The sequence below is a fragment of the Gossypium hirsutum genome, chromosome A09, assembly GCF_007990345.1.
Source record: "Gossypium hirsutum isolate 1008001.06 chromosome A09, Gossypium_hirsutum_v2.1, whole genome shotgun sequence".
NCBI classification, from domain to species: Eukaryota; Viridiplantae; Streptophyta; class Magnoliopsida; order Malvales; family Malvaceae; genus Gossypium; species Gossypium hirsutum.
The window spans coordinates 62,570,398-62,592,591 of NC_053432.1; the positions used below are offsets into that span (position 1 = coordinate 62,570,398).

A 22,194-nucleotide genomic window follows, 5' to 3' on the forward strand; every position below is an offset into this window, starting at 1 on the left:
CTACAATTTTTTGTCTTAAAGGTTTTAAATGTTGTCAGTTTTAAGCAAATTTATTTCGAAACTGTGAATTAGTGAGTATTCGTTTATGAGAATTGTAGTAGGTCACTTTTAAAATTTAGAAGATTTATTTATGCAAATATATTATTTACAAAAGAAGTCATAAGAAAACTTTGAAATTATAATTTTTTATTAAAAGATAATAATATCGTAAGATTTTAATGGTTTATTTTTAAAAAAATTATAATTTTTTAATTTTAAAATTTTTAAATAAAATAATAGGGGTTAAATTAAATAAGATGTAAAGATTAAGAGTTAAATTTGTTCAAAATATATTTTATATATATAACATTAAATTTTAATGAAGGGTTGTTTTACTTACCCAACCAATATATAAAAGTTAAATTGTTCATTTTGTCAGTAGAACGACTAAAATGTAATTGAAGGTATAGTGAAGGGGGGGTTTGTAGTATTCTTGCCTATAGTTTTATTGTTAACTTTTATTTGTTAGTATTTTTATATTTAATTATATTTATAGTTACATGAATTTTAAAATTATCTATAGAATTAATACTAAAATTTCTCTATGCATATGGACGAACTTCAAAAGAAAAACCAAATGCCCTGTTCATGATTTGAGGAAAAATGGATTGAGATTTTCAAATCCAAATATTTAATATATATTTTTTATTTTTAAATCCAAATTATTTAAATTTATAGCATTTCAATTTTTTCACTCAAATCCATCTCAAGTTGTCTAAATGTTGGATGGTTCATCGGCTTGGTAGGCTCGACCTAACTTGAGTCGAGTTTGGATAATTTTTTTTAAACTTGAACTCGATTTGATTTAACTAATAATAAAAATTAAATCTAATTATGAAATTATATCATTTTAGAATGTATTCTTAATTTTTTATTAATATTTTAAGCATTGAAACGAGTTTTTGCATCAGATTGGACTAGTCCTGAATCAGTGGCGAAACTGGGGGCTGGCAGGGCCCCGACCCTCCTATAATGGAAAAATTTTCATATGGCCCCTTTAAAATTTTAAATTAGTAAATATAAAATTACACATTGGCCCTCCTAAATATATAAAAATTTGATTTAGTCCTTTAAAAATTCTAAAGATATAGCCCATTAAAAATGATGAAATTTTATTTTTTCTATCGTAAAAGTTACAATTTAATTTTGCCCCCTAAAATTTTTTCTAGTTTCGTCTATCCTGAATATAAGCCTGGACTTGAAAATTTTTTGATATATATATATATTTTGCCGCGCAACTCATTTACCAAATGTTAATTGCTTTATTTCTTTTACGAGGGACATTGTCAAATAGTCATTGCCAAATAGTCAGTGCAACATTGATAGATATTAACAATTGTTGAGTGTAATGGTAAAGAATATTATATTTTTAAGAAAAGATATAAATTTAAAGTTTTAAAATAACATTGGTGGAAGAAATAGTCATAAATTTTTAATATAAATCATAAAATTGACATAAAAAAAATATAAAATAAAACATTTACAGATCACTGGCTTTGTCTCAAGTACCAAATAAAAAAAGGTATTAAATTTCACAGCCAAATTATACATTAATCATCTAAGTTGCTAGACCTGAAAACTACATAAGCTTTAATATACTTTTTACTTGGAATTTACAAATTTATTTCTAAATACTTTTAAAGCTTTAAATTAACTCCCTTTTAAGGAAAAGCTTATTAAAATCCAAATCCAAACTATCTAAATTTATTCAAAATCTTGTATTTAGAATATTTTAATTCCTTGAAATATTCGAAAACAATGAATTTCAAATCTATATTCAAATAAAGTTTAACGCTACCTAAAAGAAATTCATACAAATAAAGCACAAATCTAAAAGAGAAAGTGATTGGATGGACATGAAAAATTAAACTTTTATGATAAGTTTGTACTAAACAATAAAACTATTTATTTTAGTAAATTTTGAAGATATCAACATAATTAAAAGGTTAGTACTTATTCACACACGATACAGATATAGTTTTATTATATACCCACACATTATATTTAAAGAAAGTTGTTCAAATAAAAATTCTTGTTAGTAATGCATACAAAGATAAATATTTACATCAATTTATACTTCTTGATGGACACAAAATTTGATAAAAATAATATAACACGTAAATTTAGCCAGATGCCTTTTTCAATCTATGTCTCTTTAAATTAATTGGAAAATAACATGTCAAATATGATGGCAGATTTATATGATTGGTTCGAATGTTTACTCTAGTATATGAAGTTTTTTTTTTTAATTAAATACTTGAGTGATATTTAACTCACAATTTCAAAAAGAATTGAAAATTTTCAACTTTTGGTACTGGGAATTGGCTTTGGATTGTTTTTGAAAATTAATGCGTAGTTTGGCATTGCTATTATGGTTTAAAAGTGTTTTTGAAAAACCACGATTGAAAAAAGTGTCTGGAAAAGTGTAGTTTGTTAATTTTAGATATTTGACATCGCTATGAAAAATTATAGTTGGAAGTTAAAATATTCATTTTAAACATGATATTGAAAAATAAAAAGAAAATCATGTTTTAACAATAAATATTAATTCCATCCATGAATACAAATTCACTTCAAAAGCGATACAATTACTATTAAAATGGTTAATTTAAATAATATTTAAGTAATTTAATTTAAGAATATAAATAATATATTAGACATCATATGTATATATAATATAAAAGAAGATATGAAAGCATATATGAAAACGTTGAGTTCTAGGTTAGTTCTTTGAGTTTTAAAATGTTTCCTATTTTAATTATATTTAAAGTGGATTTCGTTTTTATAATTATGTTTTAAATATGATTTCTTTGCTATTTTTAATTATAATTTATTTGTAATTTTTAATGATGGTGTATAATTGCACTAATGAGACATTTAAATATATCAATTTTAATCCAATAGTTATATTTGCTTTATTGATGATGTATTAACACATCAAACGACACATCAATCGATAATGATAATTACATTTGCTTTATCGATAATATATGAAATCGTATTAACATTATAATTATTTTTAAAAAAATGATCTCATTGGTTAACACAAGTATTAAACATCATATGATAATCACGATATATAAAGAGCTCAAAATTGCAATTAATACAACATGTCATTATCGATTAATTATTACCAATTTTATATTACTAACCTGTCAATCAAATATAATTATAGGATAATAATTTATTACTCTATAACTACGAGTTTTATAACCTATCAATCAAATATTACATACATAATTGAAAATATGACAAAAGATTTGTGTCTGTATGAGAGTTCAACACGAGTACTAAACATCATATGATAACCATGATATATAAAGGGCTCAAAATTACAACTAATACAATATATCATTATTGATTAATTATTACTGATTTTATATTTTTTAATCTGTCAATCAAATATTTACATGATTTTTTCAAAAAATATAATCATATATATATATAAAGAAAGTATGTAAGCAAAAATGGAAACTTTGATTTTTGGATTAGTTTTTATTCTTGTCATCAATAAAAATAATAAAGTTTTCAATAATAAATAACTTTAAACAAGTAATTCCATTCTTAATTTCTAATATCATGGTTTTTATGAAATTACATAATTATTTTTAAAAAATTAAAAATTTTGAAACAATTAACATGCATATTTTAAAATAAGTTGTTTAATTTTTAAAATTTTATAAAAGTTACATAGATGTTTGAAAATGGATAAAATATGTTAAAACACATTATGATTTGTTAATTAAACATGTATACAAATTAAATATATATTTTTTATACTCTAGTTAGTTAAAAATTCATTTAAAAATTTAAAAATTATCATATATTTTAATTTATAAACACAAAATCAACAAGTGCAACGCACGGGATAAAAAACGAGTTACTAATATAATAAGTATTACTATTACTTCGATAATAACAATTACTATTGAATCCATGCATATATGTGATTTAAATATTACCAAAATAATGCATTATAAACGTATCTATATTAAAGAAAACTCATTAAACTACAATTTCACAACCATATGAATTGTTGAATTCATAGTCATCATTACTCTCTTCATCACCCACATCTTCTAGCCAATGGCGAATCTAGAAGGAGGCTGATATGGGCCTCGACCCCCCTAAAATGTAAAGTTATTATTTAAGTTCTTAAATTTTTAAAAAAATTTTAAATTAGTAAAAGTAAAATTGTACTTTGTCCCCTCTAAAATTATAAAAATTTAATCTAATCCTTTAAAAATTATAAAGATATAGACTATAAAAAATTAATATTTCATTTGGCCCCACTAAAAGATTGTTTTGGCTTCGCCATTGCTTCTAGCTCTATAATATTCTCATATGCCCTCTAGTTTCATATTCCATAAAATCCACATAATGTACACCTCCATGTTTTCGTATGAAATTTTGTACGGCCATTGTAGCAACAACAATTAACCTTTGTTTTTCAAAACTATAACTAGGCATATCCTTCAAAATGACCCATTACTTTAAGTACAATAAAGGTTCGCTTGATCACATTATGTAATGATGAATATACATGATTGAATATTTCCTTTTTACCAAATATATGTTAACCTCTACTAAAATTAAGAAAATTATATTATTCTCTTTTAGATGGTTCGATGAAATCTTTCAATTGGGGATATCCAAAATCGACAAGATAAAATTTCCTTATATGTCATAAGATAATAACCAATTAATTAAAGCACTTATATTCTATATTAATAAATAAATAAAATAAATAAATTATCATTTGTGGGTGTGGAAATTTTAGTCTTGGATCAAGGAATATTCTGGTATCATTCGGTGATCCTTCTCATCCAACCACTATAAATGTAAAGCATATGTTGAAATCACATATAGTCATAACACGCTGAGTTGGAACATATTTTCTTCCGACAATGAAATTTAATCATTTGGTAAAAGAATTACTGTAATATGTGTATCATCAACTTGTACATATGCAATCCTAAATATTTAGTAGACGTGAATATTTGATAATAACAAGTATAATATTATACACGTAAAATGTTACCGTAAAAATGTTGCATGTATCTAGAGTTGTTGTGTATTTGTTTAGGTATTAAAAGTACAATTATAAAGTATTGACTTATCCATTCCAACCTTTGAAATTTCAATACCAAGAAGATACCAAACACTTCATGTAGGTAGGTTTAAGCCTAACTTTGGTACTTGCCATATAATTGTTTTTACAGTAATATCATTTTAAATACAGAGAAAAAAAAAAAGACTGATGAAGAAGTTGGCCATACCTTGAAGAATTGCTCTGCAATTTTGATGTAGCAGAAGGGTCTGAAAGTTTGGGAATGCCAGCAGCTGGAAGCTTGAATATAAGCTTCCATTCCTTCACAAACCAACAGCAAAAGCTGCTCTTCCCTAACTTTTCCGGTTAGCTTGATAAGCACTTCTTGAAAGTGCTTTACTTGTTTGGGATTGCTTCTGCAATGTAGAAGAACTTTTCCCGAACGGGGGCTTAAGTTATTATTTTTATTTATCGATTAATATTTAATTATATTAACATGTCATTCTATTAGGGTCTGTTTGTTTGTCAGTAAAATGTTTTCCGGAAAATGATTTCTAAAAAATGATTTACTTTTCTGGAAAATGATTTACTGAAAATATTTTCTGGTGTTTAGATGAAGCTGTGTAAAATATTTTCTGTTGTTTGACAGATTTCCTGAAAATATTTTCCGTAAAAGTTATTTTTATTACATATATTAATAAATTTATATACATATTAATAAATTTTTATATTTTAAATTGTTTTTACATATATTGCAATGATTTATTTATAAATAAATAAAATAAATTAAATATATAATAATACTCAATTATTAAGCTACAATATTAACCTTCATAAATTGAAAACAACCAAATTCAAATAAATTATTTGTAATTGTGTTAAAAAAATAAAAAAACAAGGATTAAATAATTATAAATTAGCTTCCAAACCACAATTAATACTAGAAATTAATAATATTACCCAAATGCATAATTATAGTAGTACACCACATAATAACAACATTGTCCAAGTGCATAACTAAATATTACACCACATAAAAGTATCAATATCTTCAACCTTAGGAAAATTTTTGAAGCCAAATTTTTTTATGCTTCTTATTTTTAACTAAAAAAGCTTTCGCCTCGGATTCATGACTCACTAGATAATCAAACACAGAACACAAGAAGTCATCATGAAATCCTTCTTCCTCCATCGACATCACTTGTTCGTAAAGCTGTGGTGTCTTATCCGCAGTAAATTGTTCCAAAGCATTAGCAATTTTGCCAAGTTGTTCACCCATAAATTTAACTTGTTCATCAACGACACTTTCTTGAACATTTTTTCTTTTACGTTTGGATGTGCCAGATGAAGATACATTTGTTCTTATCTCTTCATCCTCTTCATTGTAATAGTCTAGAGGCACTGAATCTTGGTCACCATCATCCAAATTTATGTCAGCAAATGTTCTGGCAAAACTCCCTGTTGCCATATCTTTGCCAACAACCAAAGCCATTTCATCATAATGATCAATGCTTTTATTCAAAAATGGTTCATACTTCTTGTGTGCCTGTTGGATATTATACACAATTAGAATAACAAGTATAAAACAATTGAAATATACTTAACATATATATACATATATTACCATCATTGCTGCATCATATGTCGCTCTATCACATGTGATCATTTTCATGTTATCATCCTATCCAAAACCACTTTCACCTCGAATTTTGCATATAATTTGCCATTGGTTTTTTACAGTCCTCAAATGATTTTCCACATACTTCGCATCGCATTGGACTTGGAATCTTTCAGAAATAGCTTCGACAACTCGTTTAATAGAAACTATTTTGAAAGTATTAAAAGGCTTATTTTCTTTCTGGGCCTCCTCTGCTAGAATTTCAAGAAAAACATGTTCCATCGATTTTGTCCACCTGAATTGTTTGGAGGTCCCTTCTTTGTTGCCCTTACCCATTCTACATTAATAATTGTCATTGTCAATCATTTCGATATCCAACAAGCTTAAAACATAATAAATTCAATATCTAACAAGCTTAACATAATCAATATCTAACAAATTCAAGACATAATAATTTCAAAATTCAACAAACTAAAATTTTAATACCATTATCCAACAAACATTAACAAAAAAAGAAAAATTTTAATACTAAAACATACATAACATTGAAACAACAAACCTAAGACCTAAACCTACCTAATATTTCTAGCCATATAATCAGTCCACATAGTTTGTGCAATTTCGTCTCTCTTAGCAGACCATGTATTATCAAATCAGACTAAGACTCCTCGTATAATCCTTGATTAAGTAAATCATTAGGATCAACTCCCATGATATGATTATGAATGATACAACAAACCAAAACTATATCTACTTGAGTTTGAAAATTCCAAAATGGTTCAGCATCTAATACACGAAACCGTTTCTTCAAAATCCCAAAAACACGTTCAATAGTGATTCACAATGATGAATGTCGAAGATTAAAGAGTTCCTTTGCATTTTCAGGCCCCTGAGCACTAAACTCTTTTAAATGATATCGGACACCACGATATGGGGTAATAAATCCATTTCAGATGCCATATCCAGCATCAGCAAGATAATATTTGCCTACAATTTTACAAAACATAATTAATACTAATAAATTATGAGCTTATTAGAACTATTTGGTATTTAATGATAATTATTACCTTCTGGAATTCTTAATCCTCTTGGGCATGAAAGTGCATCACTTAAAATACGAGAATCATGTGCACTACCTTCTCAACCAGCTAGAACATAGGAAAATTTCAAATCAAATGTAATGGCAGCCAATACAATCTTTAAAATAAGGATAAAACCTTCGATTGTTTCTAATTTCACTAGGAGTTGACTCATCAGGTGATCTAATAACTAGTTTATACAATTTCAAAATAGCTCTCAATACAATCCTAAAGTAACGGTGAACTGTCTCAGTTGATCTATAATATCTAGATCCAATCACTCGAAACCTTACATTATGACCAATTATATGTAAAAATATCACTACTTGCTCCCTAATATTCACAGATTTAGTTGATTGTAATAAACTATTCCTACTAAGAATATCACACAAATTAAAAAAGGCAATCGGTCTCATCCTTATCATATTAATACAATGTTGGTCACCACTATATAAAATACTATTAATATAATTTTCTCTTTCATAATCTCGATTCACACGAGGGTGAGAAGTAATTTCCTTCCTAATTTTTAATTTTTTAATCCAAAGAGCCCCAAAAGCTAAAACTGAAGCCACGACTACAGCAATTACATTTTGATGTTGACTACAATCCATCTACACAAAACAATGCCACACAAATATTTGATCACTACAAAAAAGGTGCAAGCTTTTCATAAGATCACATATATGAATAAAGCTACCATGACTAAAGTGCATACATACAGATATGAAAATTGATATCTAATACAGTAGTAGCTCATGAAGATATCCAAAAGTCAAGACTTTAAAGATATATATTTATTAAAATAATTATAACAACTGAAATTATTTTTTATTAATTAAAAAAGTTGAAAAAAAAACCTTTAATAATGTCGAATTTTTATTAAATCTATGTTAGTATAGATTATTTTAGGTTAAATTATGGTCACTGTTTATTTATTATATTTAAATTTATGAATTAAGAATTAATATTTATATTTTAATTTGATATTATTTTATTATTTTATTTTTATAATATCATTAATTCATGCTAAATGTTATTTTATTTTATTATTTTTATCTGATACTAATACAACTAGAATTCATGCTGCCCCAATAGAGAACTAGAAATCAACTAGCATACACCCAATATCATTCTCTAATCAATACACGAGAGTTCTGAATACCATAGTGAATATGAAAATCTCAACACAAAAAAATCAAAGAAAAGCTAGAAATACAAGGACAATTAGCACATATTTTCACAGCTCACACATTACTACGGCTCACACATTACATAGCTTGCACATTACACAACTCGCACATCATTGTAGCTCACACATTACACAGCTCACACATCACTATGACTCGCAAATTGAGCACATATTTTGCCAAAGCAGTTTATACATACCTTATAGTAGCTTTCTACAAGACAGCCATAGGTGTTGAACAAAAAAAAAAAATACAAGCCAGCCATAGCCACAAGATACACGGAAGATTAAAATATGTCAGTAATTTTTATAAACTTGAAATTTACACTCTATACTTTTAATTTCAAGAATTTAATTCTTCTCATTTTTCGATTTAAAAATTCAAGTCCAATTATTAATATAGTTAAATTTATTAGTGTGATATATTGAAATTAAAAAAAGATATTTACTTGATAAGCATGTAACTAAAAAAATAATTTTGACAGTGTTGAGTGTTAACAATTGGACTTGAATTTTGAAATCTAAAAAGTAGAGATACTAAATTGTTAGAAATAAAGTACAAGGATTAATTTTCAAATTTATGAAAAGTACAGGGATTTTTATGGCTATTTTAACCAGCTAAAAATCAGCATTGGAGAAAGTAAATGACAAAACCAAACCTAGCAAGCAAAACTCTAAAGCTCCCCAGCAACGTGGTAAACAAATCTGGCTTAGGCCTAACTGGATATCGTAGCATGATTGCACGATATGAATTAACAAAAACATCTTTAAAATAATATGATTTACTTTATCAGATATAACCAAAGCTTATATTTCTCCCTGCAGTGGATATTTATCATCCCATGCATACAAGCCAGAAAATACCAATACCAGGTAATAAACATTTCAAAAACATATAAATAAGAATATAACATTAAAGCAGTACAAGCTTTGTCCTATAAATTTTCATTTCATTGAACTGCATCCATCAAGAGGCATATGTTAACTTGATACTATCCTACAAATAAATGGGAAGGATCTGCAAGCAACTTGTCACAAAATATGCCTAATCTGTCCCTTGATAAACTAAAATATGCAGTACCATCCATAAATAAGAATTATACAACAACCTTCTCATCCATGTTTTGCCTGAATGATGTTATAAGAAAACATGCAGCAATGAATAAATCTTGGGATGAAATGGGGTCCAAAACACACATCGCAGCACTCAACATAAAGGTGAATGTCCTTGAAAGTTTTTTATGTTTCCTATTAACATGTTGTTAAGATATATATATATATATATAAACTAAAATTATATGGTATACCACTATATGTTATTGTTATGTTCATTTGTTTATACATGCAAAAGACAAGAGCATCTAATCTGTGAATCGTAGTGAAAGAAAGTTGAGAACATGTAGAAAGGGAAAATTAATTGTATATGCAACAAGACAACCATTGACATTGCTTCAGAGAAAAATACAATTGAATGCTAAAAACAGGGCAGTGAATCTTTCTATTTCTCTTTACAATCATCCTAAAAACCCAATGGATCAAAGATGCACAAACTTTTTTTTTGCTTACTGATCACCAAAATCTGCATTCCCTATGGACAGGATAATTTTTGTACAAAAAAAAATGAAATCGATAAACAAGAACCAACCTAAGGTACAACAACATGGGTTTTAACGAGATTACAAAGCATGGATCAAACACAAAGGAAAAATGAAATGTGTCATAAATTTATCTTGGAGGTTTAAAAACCTAACATTATGCTGCAAAATGATTTGTGATACATTACTGAACCAAAATCAGAAACGCAAACAACCCAAACCATTTCTTCTTCCATGCAACAAGCACAAAGAAAATATGAAAAGAGAAAAAGGAAACACTTAAAACACAAAAACACAAAAATTATTAAGAGGAATCCATGAAGAAGTTGAAGACATTTACAACGATGGAGAGGCTGATACTGTAAAAAAAAAACCTTTCTCTATTGCTCACAGAGAAACATGTATTTCACAAAATTTTACCCAAACTCAGAAAAAAAAAAAGAACAATATCGTACCTTAGAAAGAGAGATTTGCCTTTATAGATTTGCCTTGCCTGAGAAAGAGAGAAAAAGAGGAATGTGATTTGCAAAAATAGAGAAAGAGAGAAAGAAATGAAGAACGGAAGGAAGGGAGAAGATTTTACCTGGATGAAGAGATGGAAAATGTCTTACGGAAAAATAATCTGTAAGACATTTTCCGTAAAATAGAGAAGATTTTACCCATGTTTTGGAAAATATTTTCCAAATGTAAATTATTTTCAGGCTTCCAAACAGCGTAGGTGAAAATTTTTTTTCGGAAAATCAAATACAAGCAAACAAACAGACCCTTAATGTCAATTTATTAATTATGAACATTGTTAATTTTTTTATTAAATTTAAGTTTATTAACAATAAATCTAATAGAAAAATTTTAACAATAATCATAGTTGTATATTAATTTTAAAATCTGAAAAGTAAGATTAAATTAAGAGTAGAGTCACTTGAACCATATTTTGACATTCCAAATATCATCAGCATTTCTGTTTTTTTTTTTAAAAACATTATGAAAAACAAAAACAAAAAATAAGTAAAAAATATTGACAATACGCATGGTCATTATAAATAGGCCCAACTTCCCAAGTCCATCTCCTTTTTTAATATTTAAAAACCCGATTAAAAAGCCTAAAACCCGACAACCTGGCGGCCGGCTGTTTAACCTAAAAAAAGATTTAATGTTCCATTTGCTACCTACATTTAGCTTTAACGTTCAATTTGCCACCCAAGTGTTTTTTTCCCAACTTGATAATTGATTTTGGCTTAAATGTTTAAAACAAACAAAATCATGTGTCCTAATGAATATTTGATATGTGTGCTATAGTAAAAAAATATAGATACTTAATTGGGACAAAAGAAAAAACTTAGGTACTAAATTGAACATTGAAACAAATTTAGGTACTTAAATAAGACAAAAAGTAACTAAAGTATCAAATTGAGAAAAATTCAGGTACCAAAGTGAACATTGAAGCTAAACTCAAATATTAATTTGAGACAAAATAAACCTAAAGTACCAAATTGAATACTAAATCCGAACTCAAAGTTCTAAACATTATATTAACCAAATTAAAAATAAAATTTTTAAAAGTAAAGAATTTGAAAGACTCTTCTTTCTTTATAGATCTTTCTAGAAACCATAGTAGTATCCCTTTGAAACCACTCGACCACAGAGAGTCCCCCAAAAGTATTTAAAAACCTACAAAAAGCAAAATTAAGGAGCAAAAAAATATAAAACGTGTTTTTGAAAAGAAATCTCGAGAACCTCTCTTCATTCTCTATTTCCTCCGTGAAAGGTACGTACGATCTTAACTTGTGTTTATGTTCTTTACTATTTCATTCATTGATTTTTGTTTTTCTCCGCTTGTAATTTGTAGATCTGTTTTCGATTCAAAAAATAAGAAGTAATTTGTAGATCTGCTTAGTTTTTTTTTTCTGCTTTAGATTTGGTGAATCAGTGCGATGCTTTTCTTAGCTGCTTTTGTTGGGTAGCTAGATTTATGTGTTTCTAATGATCTGATGGAAATGATAATAATTTTGTTCTGACTTCTAGTTTTTCGATCCTTTTATGTGGAAAATTAGCTTATTCTAAGGTTTTATTTTTTGGATTTTTCTTGCATTCTCTTTGGGAAGTTTAAAAGAAGTTGGAATCAGTTAGTTTAGGTTGATCTGAAAGTGATTTTGGTTTGTCATTGCAAGGAATTTTCTTTTATGATTAGATTTGTTTGAGTAAATGTCCCTTTTGAATTATGATCTGATTGTGGAAGTTTTTCTAGATTTGTATCTAGTTGTTTGATTCATTTGCGCGGCACTTCACTTTTCTTTTCTATTTTTTATCTTGCAAACTAGATTTTTTGATTAACTTTATATGTTTATGTGTTTCGCATGCACTTGGAAAGCTAAGCATATGTCTCTTGACTGTTATGCGATTTGTGGTCTAGTACGGATGATCAAGTGAACTAGTGCTTCAAATGAGAATTTTGATCGGATCTTGTTATGGTTGATAGGGTTTTAAATGTGAAGGGTAATGATCAAATGAGCTCAAGTCTCATGGACGTTACCATAGAATTTTGAGATGAAATTTGTTGCTTATAATTAATGAGAATTATATTTATACCACCTTGATTTTTTTATTTGGCAGTTTGTTACTTATTAAATGTGTGATTATGGTGATGCCATTTCTAGTTTTCTAGAATTTGTTGTTATGATTTCTTTTTTCTTTTCCCTCCCAGCTTTAATATTTATATGTACTCATTTTTTTCCTGGTTAGCTGCTGTTGTGCTGATCCAAGTGATAAACCAGTGTAAAGATGAGCGTTGTTGGGTTTGATTTTGGCAATGAGAGCTGCATTGTTGCTGTTGCAAGGCAGAGAGGGATTGATGTAGTGCTTAATGATGAATCAAAGCGTGAAACTCCGGCTATTGTGTGCTTTGGGGAGAAGCAGAGATTTATTGGTACTGCAGGGGCGGCGTCTTCAATGATGAACCCTAAAAATTCAATTTCTCAGATTAAACGGTTGATTGGCCGTCAATTCTCAGATCCTGAGTTGCAAAGGGATATCAAGTCGTTACCCTTCAATGTCACTGAGGGCCCTGATGGATACCCTCTGATTCATGCTCGTTATTTAGGTGAAATGAGAACGTTTACTCCAACCCAAGTCTTGGGAATGGTTTTTTCGAATTTGAAAAGCATAGCTGAGCAGAATCTGAAAGCAGCCGTGGTTGATTGTTGCATTGGTATTCCAGTATATTTCACTGAGCTTCAAAGAAGGGCAGTTTTAGATGCAGCCACAATTGCAGGTTTGCATCCTCTTCGCTTGATCCATGAAACTACAGCAACTGCATTGGCTTATGGTATCTATAAGACTGACTTACCTGAAAATGACCAATTAAATGTTGCCTTTGTTGATATCGGACATGCTAGCATGCAAGTTTGTATTGCTGGCTTCAAGAAGGGGCAACTCAAGATATTGGCTCATTCATTTCATCGCTCATTGGGTGGTAGAGATTTTGATGAAGTTCTATTTCATCATTTTTCCGCAAAATTTAAAGAGGAATACAAGATTGATGTATCCCAGAATGCAAGGGCTTGTCTTAGGCTTCGGGCTGCTTGTGAGAAGCTAAAGAAAGTACTCAGTGCAAATCCAGAGGCACCTCTGAACATTGAGTGCTTAATGGATGAGAAGGATGTTAGGGGTTTCATTAAGAGAGAAGAGTTTGAGCAGATTAGCGCTCCAATTTTGCAATGTGTGAAGGCGCCATTAGAGAAGGCTCTTGCTGATGCTGGGCTTGCTGTTGGGGATGTTCACATGGTGGAGGTCATTGGTTCAGCCTCTCGCATTCCTTCTATTTTAAAAATCCTCACGGAGTTTTTCGGTAAAGAGCCTAGGCGCACGATGAATGCTAGTGAATGTGTTGGCAGGGGTTGTGCTTTGCAATGTGCAATTCTCAGTCCCACATTCAAAGTTCGGGAGTTTCAGGTAATTTTTCTACCTGTTATTATTTACTACTTGGACCTCTTTTGCACTTTATCTTCTCCATTGTTGATGCTGCATGCCCTACTGTCATTTCTGTGTCCTTTTACTCTTCCTGTATTCCAAACATAGCTCACTGCTTAACTTGTATGCATGGAAGGTCAATGAGAGCTTCCCTTTCCCAATTTCACTATCATGGAAAGGATCTGTTCCAGATGCTCAGAATGGAGGAGCAGAGCAAGAGCAACTTGTTTTTCCAAAGGGAAATCCAATACCGAGTGTCAAGGCTGTGACATTCCATAAAACTAGTACCTTCAGTGTTGATGTTCAATATTCTGATGTGAGTGATTTGCAGGCCCCAGCAAAGATCAGTACATACACGGTAGTTTATTAACAAACCTTAAATAAACTCTATTTATCCTTTTTTTTTTCTTTTATTATTATTATTATTTTACTGTGTAAGATCATTTGTTTGGTACAGACAATTATTTCTCAGTTTTCCGATTTTTGAAGTAATTTGTGCATTTGTTGAATGGCAGATTGGTCCTTTCCCAACATTAAGAAGTGAAAAACCAAAATTGAAGGTCAAAGTTCGTTTGAATTTGCATGGAATTGTGTCTGTGGACTCAGCTACAGTAAGTATTTATGATTATCCTTTTAAATTTCTATTGTAGCTGAATGGTAATATACTTTTTTGCTCTTTCCTGACTACATTCACGTGTTTTTAGCTCTTGGAAGAGGAAGAAGTTGAAGTTCTAGTTTCAAAAGAGCTGGCAAAAGAAGATGCTAAGATGGAGACAGATGAAAAGCCTAATGATACTTCTGCCCCTGGTGCCAACGAGACAGATGTTAATATGCAAGATGCCAAGGGTACAGCCGAGGCAGCTGGGGTCGAAAATGGTGTTCCTCAGTCTGGAGACAAGCCTGTGCAGATGGAGACTGATACCAAAGTAAGTAACTTTTGTCTGCATGCTACTTGCATGAATTGCCAGAATTGTTGGTGCATCCATAAGGGAAGTCCTAATCCGGGCTGCCATGCTTTTAGCATGCATGTTTCTTACACAGACTAATTTTGGGGTCTTATTCTCTATGTTATTGTATGTGCTTCCGGTTGGTTGTTTACATTTTTAGTTTTGCCTGTCGTATAGGTTGAGGCTCCCAAGAAGAAGGTGAAGAAAACAAATGTCCCGGTGGCAGAGTTGGTCTACGGTGCAATGTTGTCTGGTGACCTTCAAAAAGCAGTCGAGAAGGAGTTTGAAATGGCTTTGCAAGATCGGGTGATGGAAGAAACAAAGGATAAAAAGAATGCTGTAGAGGCCTATGTCTATGACATGAGGAATAAGGTTAGATGTTGTCAACTAATTTGCTAGATTTGTTGCTCGCCCATTTCAATCTTAAAACTAACTATACTTTATGTATTCAGCTTTGTGATAAATACCATGATTTTGTCACTGCTTCGGATAAGGAAGAGTTAATGGCTAAGCTTCAGGAGACAGAGGATTGGTTATACGAAGATGGAGAGGATGAAACTAAAGGTGTTTATATTGCCAAGCTTGAAGAGCTTAAGAAGGTATACTCTTGGTCTTGTGATTTCTCGGGTTGACTGCATAAGTTGCATATCTGACAGATGTCTTAAATTTTGCAGCAAGGTGATCCTATTGAAGAACGTTACAAAGAGTATTCTGAGAGGGGAACTATCATTGATCAGCTTGCTTACTGCATTAACAGTTACAGGGAGGCCGCCATGTCAAACGATACCAAATTTGATCACATTGAACTTGCCGAAAAGCAGAAGGTAATGACCTGCTGGCTCTCAAAATCAATTTCAATGTCAACTCCCTTTATTGCCAATATCTAACCCTTTTCATGCATTGTAGGTTTTGAATGAGTGTGTTGAAGCTGAGGCCTGGCTCAGAGAGAAAAAACAGCAGCAGGATCAACTTCCCAAGTATGCCACACCTGTTCTCTTGTCAGCTGATGTGAGGAAGAAGGCTGAAGCACTTGACAGGTACACCACTATTTCACCTGTAAAGGGTTTTGCTTCCAGCATCTAAGTTCGAACGTTCAGTTTTTTATTATGCATGTGTATGGATGTCAATATTATGATGATACTAACATAACTTTGACTTGGTTGTGAGTGTTTGATATCTGCATGTGTTGGAGACGGGTATGGTTAAATTTCTTTGTATTTGGAAAAATCTTGAAGGTCGTATCTTTATATACCCTTGTGTCGGATGTATGTGTTAAGACGGGGAGTATTTTAATAAAAATGAAGTGTCGAACCAAATACTTATGCCAAGATTTGAATTCTGCCTTCAACAGGTTTTGCAGGCCAATAATGATGAAACCTAAACCGGCTAAACCAGCCACGCCTGAAGCACCGGCAACCCCACCACATCCTGGAAGTGAGGCTCAACCACAGGGTGCAAACAGCCCGAAAGCAAGCCCTAACCGCAATGGTGACCCCAGTGAAAATGTGCCGGCAGGAAGTGGTGAGGCACCTCCAGCATCCGTAGAACCAATGGAAACTGACAAAGCGGAGACTACGAGTGCCGCATAAAAGATTAGCAGGGTGAGTCATTTTATGATTTTATATATATGCGGCCAGAAGTTAGTTGTTATGTATAAGCAGTTACAAGCACTATTTTCTAAGGAGCCTGAGATGAGATACCCAACTCTATCTTTTGGTAGGCTGATAAGAAAAGGCTGTGTTGTTTTCGATTTTTAAAAAGCCTTCTCTTTGCAATGTCTGCTGAGATTTGTTTATTATTATCATCATTATTATTAGGAGTGAGTTATTAGAATTTGGGGGGTTCCAAGGTGGTTTTTTTAGTGGGAGGCTGAAATTTACTCTTTAAAGGTTTTTCGAAGTTTTTAATCTTTTACGTGATACCTTTCAAATATTGGATTTTTTTTTCCTATTAAAGTTTCACGTTGTTCCCAGTTATGGCTGCTCGAGTGGATGAGTTTTATGAAGTTTACTAAATTAAGTTACCGTGATGTTATTTTGCCAATTCACATTCCAAATACGACAGTTAGCATTATAATGAGTAAAAAAAAATAAATGATAAGATCTATATGCGTATTGGTCCAAACGTTACATACCATGATAATGTGTATTCTGAGTCCAGAAGTACTAATCTGACACTACTTTTCTGGGTCATGAAGCGGATATATTTTACGTGTTTTTCACAAATAGAATATTTGTCTTAGGAATGATTGGGTCGGACATTTGCAATTTTTGAAAGAATTATCCAAATCTGGGCTCACAAAGTTGTCTAAAAATTTAATAATTGGTTTGTTATCTTTGTTATCTTTAAATTATTCGAGTATAATTGTCTAAATCCAAATTCGCTTCAAGAAAAATAAGGAATATTCATTAAAGAAAAAGAACGCAAGAAGACCAATAACAAATGAACAACGAAAGCACCTAAATCCGAGCTGGTTGGTTCACCCAATATGCCCCAATCGTAGCTCCCCTCGTATTCGTCCAGATTGGCCCACTTATCAGTAACAACAATGTGACCAATAGAAAAGGGACAAATAATACAATCAAAGCAGTTCGCGTGGGACAAAGCCGCTCCAGCCAAGCAGAAGGATAGAGATTGGACACTAGAAATGATACAGCAACAAGCCCTGATCAATGGTTTTGATTTCAAAGCATTCAAATTAGCGGGGAAAAGCTTGCCAAAGTTGTTATCTATCAGTCTCCAAACATTATTATCCATATGTAAAGACTGAAGCTAAGAGAGAGCCTCATGGACTGTCGATATCTCCGCTATAACAGGATTCAAGTACTCTTCACAAAACCCGAGATGCACTGAACGAATTTTCCCTCGTCATTACACACCATCGCAACCTAATCCGTATTACCACTAGCGCAAAGATAGTACATCAGAGTTACATAGAGTTGCATTTTAGCTTACCCGCCCACCGACAGCTTCTTCCAACATTCATCACTGCGGTCCACCACTATTTAAGGCCTCGACTGAGATTCATGATCCTTGACTGAGATTCATGAACCTCTGCGCACCAAGCCATCTACGCATAAACTCGTTCACATACTGCACAAGATGCTCCACCGTCATAAATTTTTTATTCCACAAGATAATGTTACTAGCAAACCAAATTCCCCAAAGCAAACACAAAATTCGCCTCCTGATATCAGTATGCTGCCCTGCAAAAATCCCACAAATGAAATAAAAACCCGATCGAGCAGATGGAACAATGTTCACTGCTTGCTATACAACAACAACAAAAGAGTAGTGAAAAAAAAACATGTTCTAAATCCTCCCCATCCTGACGGCATCTAGCACACCTCAGATCAATATCCATACCTCGTGACAAGAGCTTGCTTTTACAAGGGATGGACCCTCTTAAGCAATGCCAAAGATACTCCTTAATTTTGGGGGGTAAAACTTACATTCCCCATAAGTCGGGAATAGTGCTAATATGAGACCATACATTTTAGAATTGTTGAAATAAATAAAATAGGAACTATCAATGTTAAATAGGAAGATAGTTGGATACTAGAAGGAATTGAAAAGGCTTGTCTATTGAGAATAAATAAATATGAGGTATTAACTGAATTGTAAGAAAGTGAAAAGTGTTGGGATAAAAATGAGAAAATTAAATGTATAAATGATTAAATTGAATTGAAAGTAAATAGAGGAAGGATTACAAGTGTAAGTATACCAATTAAGTTTCATGAATCAAAAATGGACTTGTAGAGGAAGTTCAATGGCAAAATGGATATTTCATAAATAGATATTTATGAGAAAAAAATCTTATAAATTGTGGCACATTTTAAGCGAGAATATGATAGAATTCTCTCATCTTCCTTCTCTTCCATTGCCTCCATCATTTCATGAAAGGAAAGCTTTTTTCTTTTTTAATTTGGCCATTTTTACTATTTTAAACCAAAACAAGTTTAAATCCTTCCAAAATTTCCATAGATTTTTTTACCGAAATCGATAGAAAAACCTTATAACAAGCTTGGTTTCCTGAGAAGAGAGATTATGGTCATCTTGGAGGAGAGAGAAAAGTGAAGAAAGATTTTGAAGTAAAGAAACAAGGTAAGAATGGTGAGATTTTGTCATGGTTTCCTTACTAGTTTCATTCAAAGTGTATGAAAATAATATTTAATCCATGTTTTAACATGAAAACTTGTGGGTATGTGGTATGTTAATAAAGTGAAAGAGAAGAGAAGTGATTGTCAAGGGGTTGATGAAGGAAAGAGGTAGCAAAGGAGTGAGAGAAGGAAGAAGAAAGCAAATCCAAGCACTTAAGTGTAAGCACCCGATTAAATCTACGTGTAGGAAATATTCAAGTTGTTAGAATAATATTTGTATGACTAAATTATTAATAATATGATAATATTTATTATGAAATTGAAAAAGAAGTATTATTGATATGAAATGAATTTCAATGATAAAGTGAAGTGGGGTTTTGGTAAAAAAAAGTACTAAATTGCAAAGTATACAAAAGAATTTATATGTGAAATAAATAATATTTTAGTGGACTTAAATGAAGTATTATATGGTAGTGAGTTAAATTCAAAGTGATATTGAAGTAGAAATTCAAAGTGATATTGAAGTAGGATCTATATGGTTATTGAATTTTTTATATTGCTAAGAACGAAATTGTAAAGTATTCAAAAGTGATTATGTGTACTAAAATATTAAAATAAAATATTTAAGTAAGGCTATATATGGAAGTAAAATAAAATTTGAAGTTATAAGATAGTTATTATTGAAATATAGGTAAGCATGGACTAAATTGAAAAGACTATAAAACTAAGTGTAGCGAATTTAATGTAATGAGGACTAATTTGAAATGCATGTAAAAATTAGAATTGTGAAATAAAATACTTTAATAGAGAGTTTGTAACAGCCCATTTTCAGTGGTGTCGGAAACAGTCGTTTTGGGATCATAATTTCAACGAGTGAGTAAACATGTTAATGTTTATTTATTGTTATAGGGTTAAATTAGTGTCATACTAAATTTTTGTTAAGAAATTTTAAAGTTTAAATGGTTAATTAGGTAAAAAGGACTAAACTAACAAAAAATACAAAAGTTAAATTCTACTAATTAAATTAATTGAATGGCTTTGGAAATGTAAGTTTGTAGATCTATAAGGTAATTATGCCATTTATATTGGTGGTAGACAATGATGGACATAGGTTGGTTATTTTATAAGTGTTAATTAAAGGGTAAAATAGTAAAACAATAAATAAAAGCATGTACAAGTAAAATAATGCTATCATTTTTTTTTCCATTTTCTTGTGTTTGCTAAAAATCACCATTGTTGAGCTTGAGAAAATTTAGCCAAGTTTCCTTTGGTGCATGGTGAGATTTTTGAACTCCGTTTTAATCACATGTAAAGTAATGTGAGTAAATGTAACTCATTTCATGTTGTATCCTATGTTTCATAGATGATGAATTGTTAAGTTATTTACTACTGATGTGAATTGTGGTGTTTAGGAAATTCAAGTACTATATGATTTAATGAGCATGATTGAATGATTAAATATTAAAGAACAGTAAGTTTAAGTTTCTCTTATACAAAACTTACTAAGCATTAAATGCTTACGTAGTTGTTTTCCTCTATTTTATAGATCATCAGAAACTTCAATTGGTTGGAATCTTGTCGGAGCCTATCACACTATCTACCGATCATTTTGGTAGAACGTTTTGGTTACGGTTATAAATGGCATGTATAAGCCTGATATGTAATAGATGTATTTGTATATGCTTGGATATTTATTACAAATGTTATGTACTAAGCTTGGTATAAGCTTAATGTATGTGCCTTTAATCTTGGTGTAAATATGTTTATATAAAGTTGTTTTGGTCTTTTGATATAAACTTTATTTAAGTGTTTGAATCATGGTAGGAATGAATGTGAATGAATAAGAAGAAATGATAAGTTTGGTATGAGTTTTATACAGGAACTTATAAATTTGAATGCAAATTAGTTGATGTGTCATGTGAATTGAGGTTGATAATTGAATTATGGTGTCAATGAGGACACATTGATTTGGCACTTAGGTTGATTGTTTTGGCATGTTTTAAACTTTTTTAAATGTGTTTTTAAAGTGTGGAAATGGTTGATTTTGATTTAACTTGGTACCTAAGTTTTGGATGAAAGTATGCATTGTTTTTTTAAGTTTTTTAAGGTGCACACGGCCTAAGCTTATCCACATGGCTTGGCCACACGATCATGTGTCTTATTAATATTAAGTACAAGATTTTTCACACTATCTGAGCACACAAGCATGTAGGGTAGCCACACGGGTGTGTTTGAAGCCACACGGGCTGGCCTCTTTCATACAGCCGTGTGACCCTTATTTCTAAAATTTTTAAATTTTTTCATATTTTTCTGTTTTGATTCAAATTTGTCCTTAATTGTTCCCAAACTATTTTTAGGGCCTGATAAACTCATTTTAAGGCCCATATATGTTATTTTTCTATGAATGAAATGCAGATTTGAATGTTGTTATTTACATTAATAAATGAATAGATTAATGATGTAAATTGTTTTGATATGTGCCATGATACTTCGTAACCCTAATTTGGCGATAGAGACAAGTTAAGGGTGTTACATTTAGTGGTATCAAATCTGCGGTTTAGCCGATTCTCGAACTGAATGTAGCATGTATAGTGTATAGAATATATGTCAT

The 22,194-nt window shown here is 30.7% G+C and overlaps 2 protein-coding genes and 1 long non-coding RNA gene across 3 annotated transcripts; 2 read left to right on the forward strand and 1 right to left on the reverse strand.

The window, feature by feature from the left end:
- Positions 1-6,025: 6,025 nt before the first annotated feature.
- On the reverse strand, positions 6,026-11,317 carry LOC121206096 (uncharacterized). The gene is made up of 4 exons (XM_041076355.1): positions 11,154-11,317; positions 11,026-11,063; positions 6,714-7,044; positions 6,026-6,635 (listed from the first exon to the last, which is right to left on the reverse strand). Exons 3-4 carry the CDS (start codon positions 6,759-6,761, stop codon positions 6,147-6,149), a joined length of 537 nt encoding a protein of 178 aa, XP_040932289.1. The 5' UTR covers positions 6,762-7,044; positions 11,026-11,063; positions 11,154-11,317; the 3' UTR covers positions 6,026-6,146.
- An 847-nt stretch (positions 11,318-12,164) lies between these two features.
- On the forward strand, positions 12,165-17,455 carry LOC107889126 (heat shock 70 kDa protein 15). The gene is made up of 10 exons (XM_016813444.2): positions 12,165-12,335; positions 13,310-14,518; positions 14,673-14,894; positions 15,052-15,147; positions 15,241-15,462; positions 15,661-15,855; positions 15,936-16,082; positions 16,158-16,307; positions 16,390-16,520; positions 16,835-17,455. Exons 2-10 carry the CDS (start codon positions 13,349-13,351, stop codon positions 17,070-17,072), a joined length of 2,571 nt encoding a protein of 856 aa, XP_016668933.1. The 5' UTR covers positions 12,165-12,335; positions 13,310-13,348; the 3' UTR covers positions 17,073-17,455.
- A 1,864-nt stretch (positions 17,456-19,319) lies between these two features.
- Positions 19,320-21,451, forward strand: LOC107889128 (uncharacterized). The gene is made up of 3 exons (XR_001681652.2): positions 19,320-19,587; positions 19,706-19,802; positions 21,130-21,451. It is a non-coding gene; the product is annotated as an uncharacterized lncRNA (long non-coding RNA).
- Positions 21,452-22,194: the final 743 nt, after the last annotated feature.